Source organism: Rousettus aegyptiacus, unplaced genomic scaffold, assembly GCF_014176215.1.
Source record: "Rousettus aegyptiacus isolate mRouAeg1 unplaced genomic scaffold, mRouAeg1.p scaffold_m13_p_4, whole genome shotgun sequence".
NCBI lineage: Eukaryota > Metazoa > Chordata > Mammalia > Chiroptera > Pteropodidae > Rousettus > Rousettus aegyptiacus.
This window is the reverse complement of record NW_023416307.1, coordinates 111,432,793-111,446,291: the sequence shown is the minus strand read 5'-3', so window position 1 is coordinate 111,446,291 and position 13,499 is coordinate 111,432,793. Positions and strand designations below refer to the sequence as shown.

The following is a 13,499-nucleotide window of genomic DNA, read 5'->3' as shown; positions in this document are numbered from 1 at the left end:
CCCTGGTGCTCTTGGATGTCACTTCTAAATAAATGGTTTGAATCTTTGACCAGCTCTTCAAACCCTTGGCTGAAAGGACACGGATTCACAATGAGTTTTGACCATGAACCTTGCCTCTTTATGCAGAGGGAGGCCTTGCTTCTCCGTGAGCCTCAGTGGGAGTTTATCCAGATAGGGCCAGCGCGAGGGTGAGGGACATTGGGAAGTGGGTATGTGGGTCCTGACACCGCACAGCCTCGTGGCGAGGTTTGCTGGGGCTTGTGCTGGGTGAGAGTCCCACCTAAGTGAAGGCTATGGTGTAAGAGAGAGGGAGAGAAAGGCTTATTTTAGGGTATTTATTCAAACAAGCAGCTGTCACCTGTCATCCCACTGCCCTTGGACAGCAGGGCTCACTTGGTGTATGGTTTTCCCTTCCCTGCTCTCTTCCTCTGCTGCGCCTTCCTGCTAGGGAGAGCCGCTGGCCACACACGTAGGCCTCCTCACCCACACGGCCGTCTTCAGCAGTGATGCCATTTTACAGCGACGGCCCTGACTCAGGTGTCGCAATGACACGTTTGCAGTGTCAGAGCTCACTCAGGGCAGACACTGGGCCCCCACCTTTTTGTCCTGACGGGGAGCTCTGCCTCCCTGGTCATACCATTGTGGAAGCAGGAACACAGAAAGAAGGGGACGCGGGAGCCCTTCGTAAGCCCCTGGTAGTTGCCATAGTGATGGTAGGTCCCAGCCCCGCCCCCACCCTCCATTGGGGATGAGGGGTAGAGAGAAAGGCAAGGAAGGCTGACTCTGGATCCTTCTGTGTGTCTCTTCCTGACACCCAGTTGTTGATCAGAGTGGCGATTTGTTTACCTCTGAGATGTGGGAGGGGGGTTGGAGGAAAGGAGGTTTTCTTCTACCCCTCCTGGAGGAAGCAACTGTATCTATCCGCCTGCACTGTGAATGACTGTTCCTGGACTCCCAACAAGGTTCGTGGGCTTTGAGGAGTGCAGGCTTTGCCCAGCAAGGTCTGGATAGGCCACAGTAGGCTGTGTTTGCCCACAGAGGAGCACAGGGCCAAAGCCGTTGGCTTCCATACCTTGTTGAAGTCTCCCTGGTTTCTAGGGAGGCGGCACTCGTGAGTTAATAGCTAGACTTTGGCATCAGGTATGTACCTTCAGGCTTAAACACTGACTCAGTCATTCGCTGGCTTTGTGGCCTTGCGGAGGTTGTCTCACCTTTCAGAGCATACCTCCCTCGGGAGGGTTGTGAGAAATCCTACTGGGAGCTGTGAGAGTCTCAGCCACTGCTACCTGTGATCAACGCCCCTTGGAGGTGATCTATGGGGGCTTCTTGCTAGCACCTGGAGCTGCACCTGGCAGTCCACTGCCAGGTATATGAAAGATACCTCAAGGTGAAATCTGCATACCTTTCTATTGGTCAACAGCTAGAGCCACAGGGTAACTCTCACCTGCATCCGGACTTGCTGCTATGGGAACCGGCTTTTGTTTGTGCAAACACCTTGAAAACTGAAACTTAACTCGGGGCAGGCCAGGTGCCAGGCCAGGTGCCCGACCCTTTCTATCTTTACACTGGTTAACTCTGCCGCTTTCCTTCCAGGATCTGACTGGACCATCACTCTTTAGAGGCTGATGGAGGTTAGGAAGACGGCAAGCAGCTGGCAGCAGCCTTGTAGAGACCCTCAGTGGAGACAGGGCCCTGCCCCCTTCCAAACCCGAATGCCTGCCTCCTCTTAATCAAATTTCCCTCTCCAACCCAGGGAAGCACTCATCAGCAATGCTGCCAAGAAGGAAACATTTCATTAACATGTTTTGTGTTTCCAGTACACTTACAAACATTTGTACTCTTGACCACATGTCTAGCCTTAAGACTTCAAAGGGGCCTTGAAGATGAGAAATCCATTTTGATGTGTTTGGTGTAAAATGAGTCAAGCACATAGGGATTTAATTTCCCTTGAAAACTGCACAGCCTGAAAAATTAGCAGAATAAAGGTTAATAGCAAAACAAGTACTCGATCCTTGTCAATCCCCCCCAGGTTTGTATTTTAAAATGGGAAACAAGGTTGTTAATTTAAGTGCCCTTTGGCCTTCACGCTGGGCCTGATGGAAGTAGGTCTGGGAAAGTGATGGAATCTGTCCAAGTCTCCATTAAATTGGAGGGGAAGGGGCTTTGTAATCAGAGTATTCCACTAATAAAAACAGAACACATCTTGTTTAGCTTTTTTTTTTTTCCCCTCACAATAGCAAATCATAACTCCAAGAAAGAGTAAAAATGTCATTGCTCAAAGCAAGCCTGAGTAAGATATTTTTCCCCTCTGGCTTTGTCCTAAGGATGCTGCCCAAACACATGGTGGGAGGAATATTTTTATTTTTATTTTTTATTTTTTTGGAGGAATCTTTTTAAACAAAGGGATCCTTTTTGCTTTGTGATAGGCTTTTGTCTGGGCCCCTGAACCCACAGGGGACCAGCTCATTTGCAAGGAATTTAGGGTGGCCCTCCCCATACTCCTTCTCCCTTCAAGAGTTCTACAAGCAGGCAGGCCAGAGATGGGGAATTTACAAGCCTGACTTGTGACTCACATCCAGGGCAGTTTTGTATTTTGGACTGGATTATCTCCCCAGGACAAAGCTCAAAGATGAAAGAATCTGTGAGCCTTTTATTGCCCACATTACTTCCTCTGCAGGGACCACCACCGCCTTCCCAAGGCACCAGGACACCTCTCCCTGATGCTGAATGCTGGCAGGGTGATCTCAGAGAAGAAAACCTTAGTAGAGGTGCCAAGCCATAGAAACGTCAGCTTCAGGCCCAGCTACAAGCAGCTCACACAAGTAGCAACAGAATAACCTAGGTGTGCGAGAAATGCTCAGAAAGCAGTGGGTCAGATGCTGCAGGTTCAAGTCTGGATCCCAATGCCAGCTCTGTTGCTTACCAGCTCAGACACCTCAGGCAATTACCTTCTCTGCCTCAGTGCCCTTATCCACAAAATGGGGAAGATCCCACAACATCTCCATCCTCCAATCGCCTGGGCAAAACTCTTCCCCACCCAGAGCTACTAGGAGAGGGGTGGCCTGAGTGTTGGGGGACAGCTCCCCAAGGTGGAGTAGAAGGGGTACCTTAATGAGGGGAAAGGGGCTTGTGAGAAGCCATTTAGCATGGCAGTTATAAACATGAGTCAGTGGGTTCAAATCCTGGCCCTTCCATGGCCTCTGGTAGATCACTTGTTCTCACAGAAAACTGCTTCAGTTTTCCCTTCAATGAATGGGGTAATAAGACCTACCTCATAGAGTATTCTGCGGATTAATTGACAAAATGCATGTAAAGAGCCCAGTACATGACAGGCATTCAAAAATTACTACTGTTGGTGTAAGGTGCCTAAGATGATTCTTCTGCATGGAGAGCTTAAATCCTGCAGGGGCTCCTGCAAGGACACAGTCAGCACTGAGTCCTCGAAGAACCATTTTTGGACAGAACCCCAGGCTGTGGATTGGGGTCAGCATCATCAGTGAGGGTGGATAGGGTAGGCCAATGACAGAACTCCCAGCAAGGTGGGTTGTTGGCGGCCCGGGGAAGTAGCCAGAAAGGTGGGAGGAGGGTTAGGTGAGTCAGGTGTACTCTGGAGGGCCCCTGCTAACGTCCCAGACTCCTCTGGTTTCTGAGTTTTAGTGTTCCCGTTTCCCTTAGCACAGGCCCAGGCTATAGACAGGCCTGAGGCTGGGTTTTAAATGAGTTAATGTATCTGGAGTAAAAATTCTCATAAATAACACGTATTAATGCTAGGCACTTTCTTATGATTATCTCCATATTTTCAAGAGAATTTGCCAGCGTTCAGAGGGATTAAGTAGCTTCCCCAATTTCACACAGGTAGTGATGACTAAGGCTGCGATAAAACCCGGTGGCTCGAATTTAAGGATGCGGCCCTAAAGCCGAGTGAGGCACACAGGGGCCTGGCACAGGGTGGGCACTTGGAATCTGAAAACAGCTTTCCTGTGTGCCATCAGTTATCCTGGGGCGCGTTAGAAAGCAGCAGTTTGGGGGCGCCTTTCTTCACTCTCCCACTCCCCTGCCCGGAGCCTGTCCACTCAGCAGCCGAGCCTTAGTCTGCCACGCCTGCTGGGTCTAGATGTTCCCCTTCTGCGTGGGAGGACTGCCGTCCCGCTGTCGTCACCACGGTGACCGCCAGGGGTCGCCTTGGACACGCGAACTGCAGCCCGGAGGGCAGCCTCTGCGGTCCGGAAAGCACGGGGTCTCTGAAGCCCCAAGGAGGGGGACACCCACCTCTGTCCTCTCGCGCTCGTGGCACCTGGACCTACCAGCCTTGGGGTGGGGGCGATATGGGTCAGGGAGGCTTTCTCGAGTTCTGGAATCAGGCCCCGCCCCCACAGTTCTGCCACCCACCCGCTGCCGCACCGCCCCGCGGCGCCTGACTTTCCTCCCTCCATCCCTCTCCGCCCACCCTGCTGCAACAGAGCTAATGTGAAGTAGCCCTAGTCATCGTTTTCTTGAGCCTTTTTCTGAGCATCTACTGTATTCCAGGCAATAAATCCAGAGGTACGCTGAAGATAGAGATACAATGTTGAGCAAGACAGGCTACAGAAAAGCAAGCTCCACGAGGGCAGGACATTTTTTTGTTGGTTTTGTTCACTTGCAGCTGCTGGCATATAGAAGGCCCTCAGTATGGAAAGAATGGTGCTTACAGCCAGGTCAGGGAGCTTTGGATTAAAAAGGTGTTTGCACCACTAATCGGTGACCACTGTGAGTGCTCCAACGGAGATAAACAGGCCCAGGCTGTCCCACTTAACCAGCTGGCTTTTAATCTTCCCAAATTTCCCACACTTCCTTATAGCCCTCATTTTACAGTTGGGAAGACTGAGGCACAAAAGACAGTCTATGCAGCTGTACCCTTTCTTGCCCTTTGGACTGGGGCGGGGCCCAGTCTGCAACAGCCTTCCCCCACTCTGCCTGGTTAACTTGTGTTCATAGTTCAGGTCTCAAAGGACACCTCCTCCAGGAAGCCTTCCCTGACCACCACCGCCCATCTTCTGCCTGTCCCTCTACCTACTCAGTTATGAGTTTGCCTCCCCTTCTGGATGGTGAAACCCCAAGAGCTGGAAGCAAGTGGACTCTGTCCCTCTTCATCTGCCTTTAGTACCTGTCTTGGTGCCTGGCATAGGGTCAAAAGCAAATGAATATTAAGTGAATGAATAAATGAGAGCATACCCAGCAGAGAGTGGAAAGGCAATTGTGGGTAATCTCCTTCCCACCGGTATGCAACCCTGGAGGGCCCTAGTCAGGGAGGCAGAAGGTGTGAGGATCTGGGAGGATGGCTGTATGGTCAGCTGCTGGAGGACTGGTGGGTCCTCTTCTGCCTCGCCTTGGCTGTGCCTCTCTCAAGGTGCTTGCCTTGAGTTTAGTGTTTGTTATACATGACATGAGTTTTGGAGTCAACCCCAGTGCGACTACTTAACGTTTCTGAGCTCGGTTTTCTTATCTGGAAAAGTGAGGTAAGAGAGCCTGGAAGTTGCTGTGAGTATTAAGTGAGATCTCTCAGTAAAACCCCCAGCCCAGGCCTGGCACAGAGTAGATACTATCATGTACCAACTGTGTGCCCTGGTGCAGGCACATCATTTCTCTAAGCCTCTATTTCCCTACCTGCAAAGGAGGCTATGAGAGCCCTAGTAATTGAGGGGGGTGATTTAAAGCATATGGAGCTGCTTTACTTACTTGGAGCAGCTGGTACCAAGTAAGTACTTGTTAGCAGCTGACACTCATGGAAGGCTTCCTCCATGCTAGGCACTGCCCCAAGTTGCTATACACTGACCTGTCATTCTCTCAATATTAAGGGTAGTACCTATGATCATCTTGTACAGATGAGGCCACAAAACTATGGAATGACAGAGCTGTGTCTGAGAAGTTGGCATTCAGAATCACCATGGCAACCTCTCCAGCCATGTGTCTAGAGCTTCTTGAGGATGGAGACTAGACCTCTCTGTGGACCCCTTTGGGTGCCTGATCCATAAGCAGGTGTACATTGGGGTTTACTGAATGGAACAGAGGCTATAGCATCCCATGTACCACCCTGAGTTCCTAAGGGTATGAGGAAGAAAAGTCTGGGCTCTGAGTTCCTCTAGGGTAGAACTCCTGCCAGGTGCCCTGGGGGGGGGGTCATGGCTGGCTTTTGCTCCCTTTTCCAATGTGGTCTTCCCTACAGCCTATGGTTGGCCCCGAGTCCCCTGAGTCCCCAGCCCCTCCTCTCCAGCAGAACCTTGGCAACCCAGCCTTCGTTGGTTGCACGTATCCTTGGAAACGAGACAGGAGCAGTGCAAACAGAGGCCAGAGAGCTGTGGGCAGAATGTTTCCAACCTTTCCCCCCTCCTACCCCTCCCTGCCATGAGGGATCTGTTCACCTCCCAAAACCAAGCCTTCTGGCAAGAGTACATCCAGAAGGAGGCTGCTGCCCGAGTTGCCTGGAAGCTCAACTATGGCCACAAGTACCCAAAGGAGCGGCCAGGGCCTAGGAAGAGGCTCCAGCAGGCCCCCTGCAGGTCAGCCCTGGGAGTGGGGCCATTGCCTGTTACTAGCTTCCCTGACAGCAAGGAGGTACGAGTTGGACCGCCAGAAACCAAGGGAGTCTGTGGTCAGCTGTCCAGGGAAGTAGATGTCCAGGGCCCCCCACCCAAGGAAGACAGAGTCTGGGAGGCCAAAAGAGCAACTTGGGGGCCAGCAGGCCAGACCAAACCAGAGGGCTTAGGAATGAGGCAGGTGCCCCCAAGCACTCTGCAGCTGCTCTTCCAAGGCATCTCTCACGATGGCCAAGGCCGGGCCTTGTACCTCCGGGAGCGGCATCGGCAGAAGCCAGAAGAGAAGTTTCAGTACCCGATCTTGTCATCCTGGGAGTACGGCTGGCACGTGGGTAAGGGCCACCACCATCTTGCCATTCCAGACCTTTGCAGGCAGGCCCTGCCTCCCTCCCAAGCCTCATGCTTCATCACCCCTCATCAGCAGCACATAACCCTGGCTCAGTGCTCTCCGAGTAGGCCAAGCACCTTCACGCTTCCAGGCCTTTGCACTTTCTGGTCTACCTGGAATGCTCCTCCTGCCCCACTCCCTCTGCTGGTTAACATTCATGTTACCTCCTCTGGGAAATCTTCCGAGAGTCCTCCAGGCAGATTTAAGTCACCTTTGTGCTTCTGCGGCTTTCGAGTCTGTGAAAGCACTGGGTCCACTGTGTCACCATTCTTTGAGTATTTCCATCTGGTCTGGTGAGCGCTTTGGGTTCCAAAACTTCTTAGTAAACTTTATTAATGTCCTCCAAGCTCCCAGCTTGGGGCTGGTACTCAGTGACTATGGGATGAATGAACAAATGAACGAATGAATATGAACTAGGGAATGAGGCCTCAATTTGGAATCAGGAAGTGTGAGTTCAAATCCTGGCTTCACCACTTCCAAGTTGTGTGAGCTCAAGCAAGAACCTTAACTTCCCTGCACCTCAGTTTATACATCTGAAAAGAGGGAATAAATTAGCATCTGCCTTTCTATGTCACAGTTTTTGGGAAATCAGGTGGAAAGCGCCTTGAACAGGAATTATCCTTACAAAAGCCCCATGAAGTGGGTGGGATGGACATTCATTCATTCAACATGTGATTCTTTCATTTGGGACAGCCCGTTGAGGGAGATCTGGAGTCACTGAATCCGCACTCTGCCCCCAAATAAGTTAGTAAACGAACAAGCACAAAAGAGTGACTCAGTTTGAAATTAGGAAGCCTGGGTTTGAATTCTGGTTTGTTCATTCATTCAACAAATGTTTATTGAGCACCTGATACGTGTCAGGCACTTTTTATCCTTGGGGTACAGCAGAGAATGAGACAGATACGGTCAGTCATAGATGGCCAACAACAAACAGATGTAGGGTATAGAGTCAGGCAGTGACCCATGCCGCAGAGCAGCACTCTTCAATCTTTATAGGGCACAGGACCCAACTGGGGATCTTGTTAAAGTGTAGGTTCTTGTCTAGCAGGTGAGGTCGGGGATGGGGCGAGATTCTGCATTTCTAACGAGCTCCCTGATAACACTGATGCTGCTGGTCCGTGGACCACATTTCAGTGCTGAGGCTATAAAAAGAGAGAAATCAGGAGAAGATGGAGACTGAGGGGCCGCTATGGTTAGACAAGGTGCTCAGGGAAGGCCTGCTGGGAGGGGATGTTTGAGCAGTCCTGAGTTGTATCTACTCCATCAGATCCTTCCGAGAGGAGCCTGACGCCCTGAGAGTGAGTCTCAGTTTAGGCACCATGCCCAATGCCTGGGGAGCAACTGTCAATGTCAGGCTTGGGGCCACCCCGAGAAAGCAAATTAAAATACAGGATGTTCAGTTACATTTGAGTTTTCGTTTGCATGGGATATACTTATATTGAGAAATTACTCATTGTTTATCTGAAATTCAAATGTAACTGGGCATCTTGTATTTTATCTAGTAACTCAAACATTAGAGCCAGGGGAGCTGATTTCAGATGCCCCTGGGTACTGGGGCAGCACTGGGTTCAGGACAAAGACAGGGAGTCTGTTTTCCTACATAGTGGTTTTGCCCCTACCCCAACGAGTTCAGGGACCAGATGGGAAACAGATGACAGACCTTCTGATGACCATTTCTCCAACCTCCCAATGCAGTCACAGACAGGAGTTGTGTCATCTCAGTTGGTGCAAAGAGTCACGGGAAAGGGGTTGAAGGCATTGTCTGGGCCCCAGCTAGGTCAGCCCCAAATGCCCTTTTATGCATAGAAAGCACAAGTCTACTGCCCCACATAGTAAGTGCTCAACAAATAGTGACGGGTATCATCATCATCATCATCATCATCATCATCATTCCAATAGATAGGATTTGCAGCCTATGCACATTTGAGGAGCATTAGGTCAGACTTGGGCAGGACACTGGAGGTGCTTACCATGGAGCACAAGATGGGTGCATTAGACAAAAGGCAAAATGTGAAGAGAGGTATGTGAGCTTGGGGAAGGGATGTGGTCAAAATAGTTAATGACTGGAATGGCCCGTGTGCCACCCATCAGGGTGCATCCTGGTCCTTGAGCCACAGCAGGGTCTTGAGGTTCCCATGTTATGCCAGGGGTACCCTTTAGTTATTGGATCCTATGGAGGATAGGAGTCCTATGATAGGGGTCAGGGGATATGAGGGGCAGTGGCTGCTCCTAGCCATACGGAAGGATTTCACTGCTTTAACAACCGGAGCAGTCTTAGCAGTGCGCACCTGTTCATCCTCAGCCCTCTGGGATGGGCTAGGGCTGGTAGGAGGAGTGGTGTCCCCAGCTCAACCAGGCCTTTGCTGTGTTCAGGGGACGCCATGAAGGACACCAGACGTTCAGCTTATGCCAGGTCCCAGCCCATCACAAAGACCTTTTACATCAAAAGTAGCATCTTCCATTTTCCACGGCGAACGGACCAGCTAATGTGAACTCACTGACGGTTCAGAAGCGGCTCCTTCCTTTTCCCATGGTCTGTCTGGACCCTGCAGAGCAGAGATGCTGCCAGCGCCACCAACCGTCCCTCTGTTCTGTGTAGCCCTGCCTCTGCTGAGCGTGGATGGGCAGGAGTGCTACCTCTGGGATTCAGGGTGGCCCACCTGCTGCCTTTTGTCTGTCCTTGGTGACGTCCTTCCTTACAGAGCTCCCCACCCCTGCCATCCCTAGCATGTGCTGCTCTCCTGGGGAGACAAGAGAGTCTCCAGGTGCTCCAGCTGCAGTCTCGGGGCAGGGGAGGCGTCCCTACATCCTTAAGGTGCTTAGGAGATGGCGAAGATCTCTCTGTCCTCACTCTCTTACATTCTGTTGAAGGGACCCATAGCAATATTGCTCGGTCCCAGGGTATCCTACAGTTTAGGAAAGAAGTTGTTTCCATGTTTATTCACTTTTTTCACCCCCAAGACCCTGCACTGGTCAGGGTTGCCTCACTGCTATAACAAACAGCCCCTAAATCCCGGTTGCTTAAACTAATAAAGATGTATTTGTTACAGCACAGTGCAATCTGATGTCCAGTGGGTCACCTGCCACATGCTGATCTGGGGATCTAGGCTTCTCCCATCTGGCGGTTTAGCCATCTCCTAAATCATCAGATTTAACTGGGGGACAAGAGAAGAGAGACAGAAAGCCTGGAGAGAACACTCTCACTCTTAACTACCTTGGCCTGGAGCTGACAAACATCACTTCCTGTCAGTCTATTGGTCACATGACTTCTTGATGTGGAAAGGTTGGGAGTGTTGTGTAACCAGGTGCCCAGGAAGAAGAGGAGAAAGGGTTCCCGAACATGTAGCCCATTTCTGCCACAGTACCTGTTGTGTTCTGTGGATGCTCTAGGAGTAGATTTGAGCTCAGCCATCACCCTAAACTCAGAAGTCCCCTCCTGCATTACTTTGCTAGGGCTGCCCTAACGAAGTACCACAAAGTAACCGAAAACAACAGAAATTTGTCTAACAGTTCTAGAAAACTAGAAGTCTGAAAATCATGCTCTCTCTGAAATCTGCAGGGGAACCCTCCTCTGCCTCTTCCTGGCTTCCGGTCGATTGCTGGTAATCCTTGGCATTCCTTGGCTTGCAGCTGCATACATCTGATCTCTGCCTTTGTCATCACATGGTGTTCTCCCTGTGCGCCTCTGTCTTCACACGACCACCTTTTCATAAGGACACCAGTCATATTGGAGTCTGAGCCCATACTATTCCAGTATGATCTCACCTTCACTAGTTATATCTGTTGTGATTCTATTTCCAAATACGGTCGCATTCTGAGGAACTAGGGGTCAGGACTTAAGTGTGTCATTTCTGAGGGGGACACAATTCAACCTGTAACACTCCATCTGACAGCTAACCTTTATTTACTGGGGCCAACTTGATGGGCCTCTCCCCTTTTCTAAGGACGAGGTCTCCCACAGAATCCCAGGTGTGTCAAATGTCTGTACCTGGCAGCCTACCCGGTGTTGGTGCACATAGCATCTCATTGCTTCCAAGGCCTTGGGCATATAGGGAGCCCAGAGAGTCATCCTGCGCACAGCTTCCCGTGAAGCCAAAATGCTCGTGGGCACGTCCTGGCCCTGTAGTACCCCGCCACTGCACCCAGGGCCCTGTGGTACCCCGCTGCTCCACCCAGGTAAAGAGCAGCCCCTCAGCTGGCCAAAGGAAGAACTGAGCAATCTTACCATTCTTGTGAGAGCCACTTCTAGGAGAATTTTTCTAGGTCTCTCCTGGTCTTCCTCTTAGCCTGAAACATCACAGAAGAGCTGGGCCAGCCACTTAAAACTGCAAATTGAACTAATTTGCCTGGGCTTCCCTTGTCAACTTTGGGAAAGTTCTTGAGTGGGAAAAAGCAAGAGACAGAGAGCGTGCGTGAACAAGGGCCAGTATATGCAGGAGTTTGGCTACTGGAACTCACACCACAGCCTTGCAAACCGAAGGCACTTAAAAAATACTTTCCGAATTTAATCAAATACCATATAGCCCCCGGGTTTCTCTGGGGTCATTTGATTGAAAGCAAAAACATTGATCCAGAAGCTCCCATGGGCCAGGCCTATGCCGGGACACTGGGACATAAAGGGGGCAGATCTCGGAGCTCACAGCATGGAGTCAGAAGGGCTGGGATGGAAGAAAGTGGGAAACTTTGGAGCACAAAAGAAGCAATGAGGTCAGCATAGGAGCTTGGAGCAGACTTCTTGAGTGAGGTCACCGTGTTTCTGTCATTTAATGAAACAGTGCTTAGACTGTCTCTAACAAGTGCCTGGCTCTAGGTCTCTCCTGGTCTTCCTCTTAGCCTGAAACATTAAATTAATTAAATTAATTATTAGGATGATGATCTCTATCAGCAGCAAGTCTGCAAGCTGTTTCAAAGAGGACAGGTTATCAATCACCAGGGCAGCCTTTCTCAGCTGGGATTTTGCAAATAAATTATGCATTCAGAAAATGATTTGGGTGACTATTTTCTCAATTCTCCCAAAGATAGTACTTCATAACTAGCATCTGGAGGCATTGGAAAGAGGTTGATTCATTACAAGCAATGGATGTTCCAGTACGTTAGGGCTTAATTCTTCCGGTGAATTTATTTATCTATATAGTTAATGAGCACCCATATGATATTCGCTATGTGCAGACATTTTTCTAAGGCTTCACTGTCAGTTCAATAGTCATGAGCCACATGTATCCACTGAACATTCGAAATGTGTCTCATCCAAATTGAGACGTGTCGTAAGTACAGGACACACCAATTTCAGAGAATAATATTATAAAAAATTTAAAATATCTCATTAATAATTTTATATCGAATTATATGTTTAAATGACCAAATTTGTATATATTGAGTTAAATCAAGGATTGACAAAACTTTTTCTGTAAAGAACTAGATAATAAATAATTTCAGCTTTGTGGGCTACCCAGGCTCAACTACAACACTACTCAGCTCTGCTATTGTAGTGTAGATGCAGCTTGAGACAAACGGGCATGGCTGTGTTCCCATAAAACTTTATTTTAAAAAACAGGTAGTCGGCTAGATTTGACCCACAGGCTGTGGATTGCTGAAACCTGGGTTAAATAAAACATATTATTAAAATTAAATTTACTTAATCCTTTCTGCCTTTTTAAAATGTGGCTACTGAAAATTTTCAAATTACAAGTTGGCTTACACAATATCCCTATTGGATCTAAGCACTTTGCAGATATTAACTCTGAGGGATAAATCTGATGTACTGGGAGAGGGGTGTGTGTGTGTGTGTGTGTGTGTGTGTGTGTGTGTGTGTGTAAGGGTAATGTGTGAATTCAAATGACAACTTAATGAGAGCATGTGGAGTTGGCTCCTTTGCTTGGCTCCCCCTCTGCTGATTATGGAGCCCCAAAAGCGGACTGGCTTGTAGCTGCTGTCTTGAGAGGTATTTGAACTTGTCTGTCTCTGCCCTCTCATCCTTTGACTAAAAAGAAGTTCCCTGAAATACCACCAGGTGGTGCTGTCGGACCACAGGGTACGGTAGTTGGACTACTGGAAATGGGCATTCTTCCCTGGGTTCTGTCATCCATTTTCTGTGTGGCCAATTTCTTCAGCTTTAAAATGGGGTTGGACTTGACTAGTGAAAGCATGAATTTTGGAGGCAGACTGACCTGATTTGACTTCTGACTCCACCAGGGCCACATTACTGTTTTCGTGGGACTTAGGACCTTTGCCTTCACAGGTCCCTTCTTACGTAAAAGACAAACAAACAAAACCTAAAAGTGATATTTTACAGTTATGTTGGTATAATGAAAAATATATTAATATTATCCATTAAGATTTTTCTTCAATCTAAAATTTCATTTTTATTTCCTTCTTATTTTAAAGGAAATTAAAATATCTCCATGGCCTAAAAGTATCATAGGCCCTAGGCCCCATGCCCTGGGCTCTTCTGCTCTCCAGTTGCATTACCCCAGGCAGGTTGTTTAACTAATCTGGGCCTCAGTTTTCCATCTATAAAATGGAGATGACAATAGACCCCA

At 49.2% G+C, this 13,499-nt stretch overlaps 1 protein-coding gene across 1 annotated transcript; it reads left to right on the top strand.

Moving 5' to 3' along the window:
- The first annotated feature begins 6,059 nt into the window (after positions 1-6,059).
- On the top strand, positions 6,060-9,560 carry LOC107503385 (protein ATP6V1FNB). Its single transcript, XM_016131580.2, has 2 exons — positions 6,060-6,904; positions 9,334-9,560. Exons 1-2 carry the CDS (start codon positions 6,382-6,384, stop codon positions 9,450-9,452), a joined length of 642 nt encoding a protein of 213 aa, XP_015987066.1. The 5' UTR covers positions 6,060-6,381; the 3' UTR covers positions 9,453-9,560.
- The last annotated feature ends 3,939 nt before the right edge of the window (positions 9,561-13,499 follow it).

Coding starts and splice junctions, on each gene's coding strand:
- LOC107503385 (XM_016131580.2), top strand. CDS start 6,382: ATGAGGGATCTGTTCACCTCCCAAAACCAAGCCTTCTGGCAAGAGTAC. Junction 6,905..9,333: donor GGAGTACGGCTGGCACGTGG/GTAAGGGCCACC, acceptor TGCTGTGTTCAG/GGGACGCCATGAAGGACACC.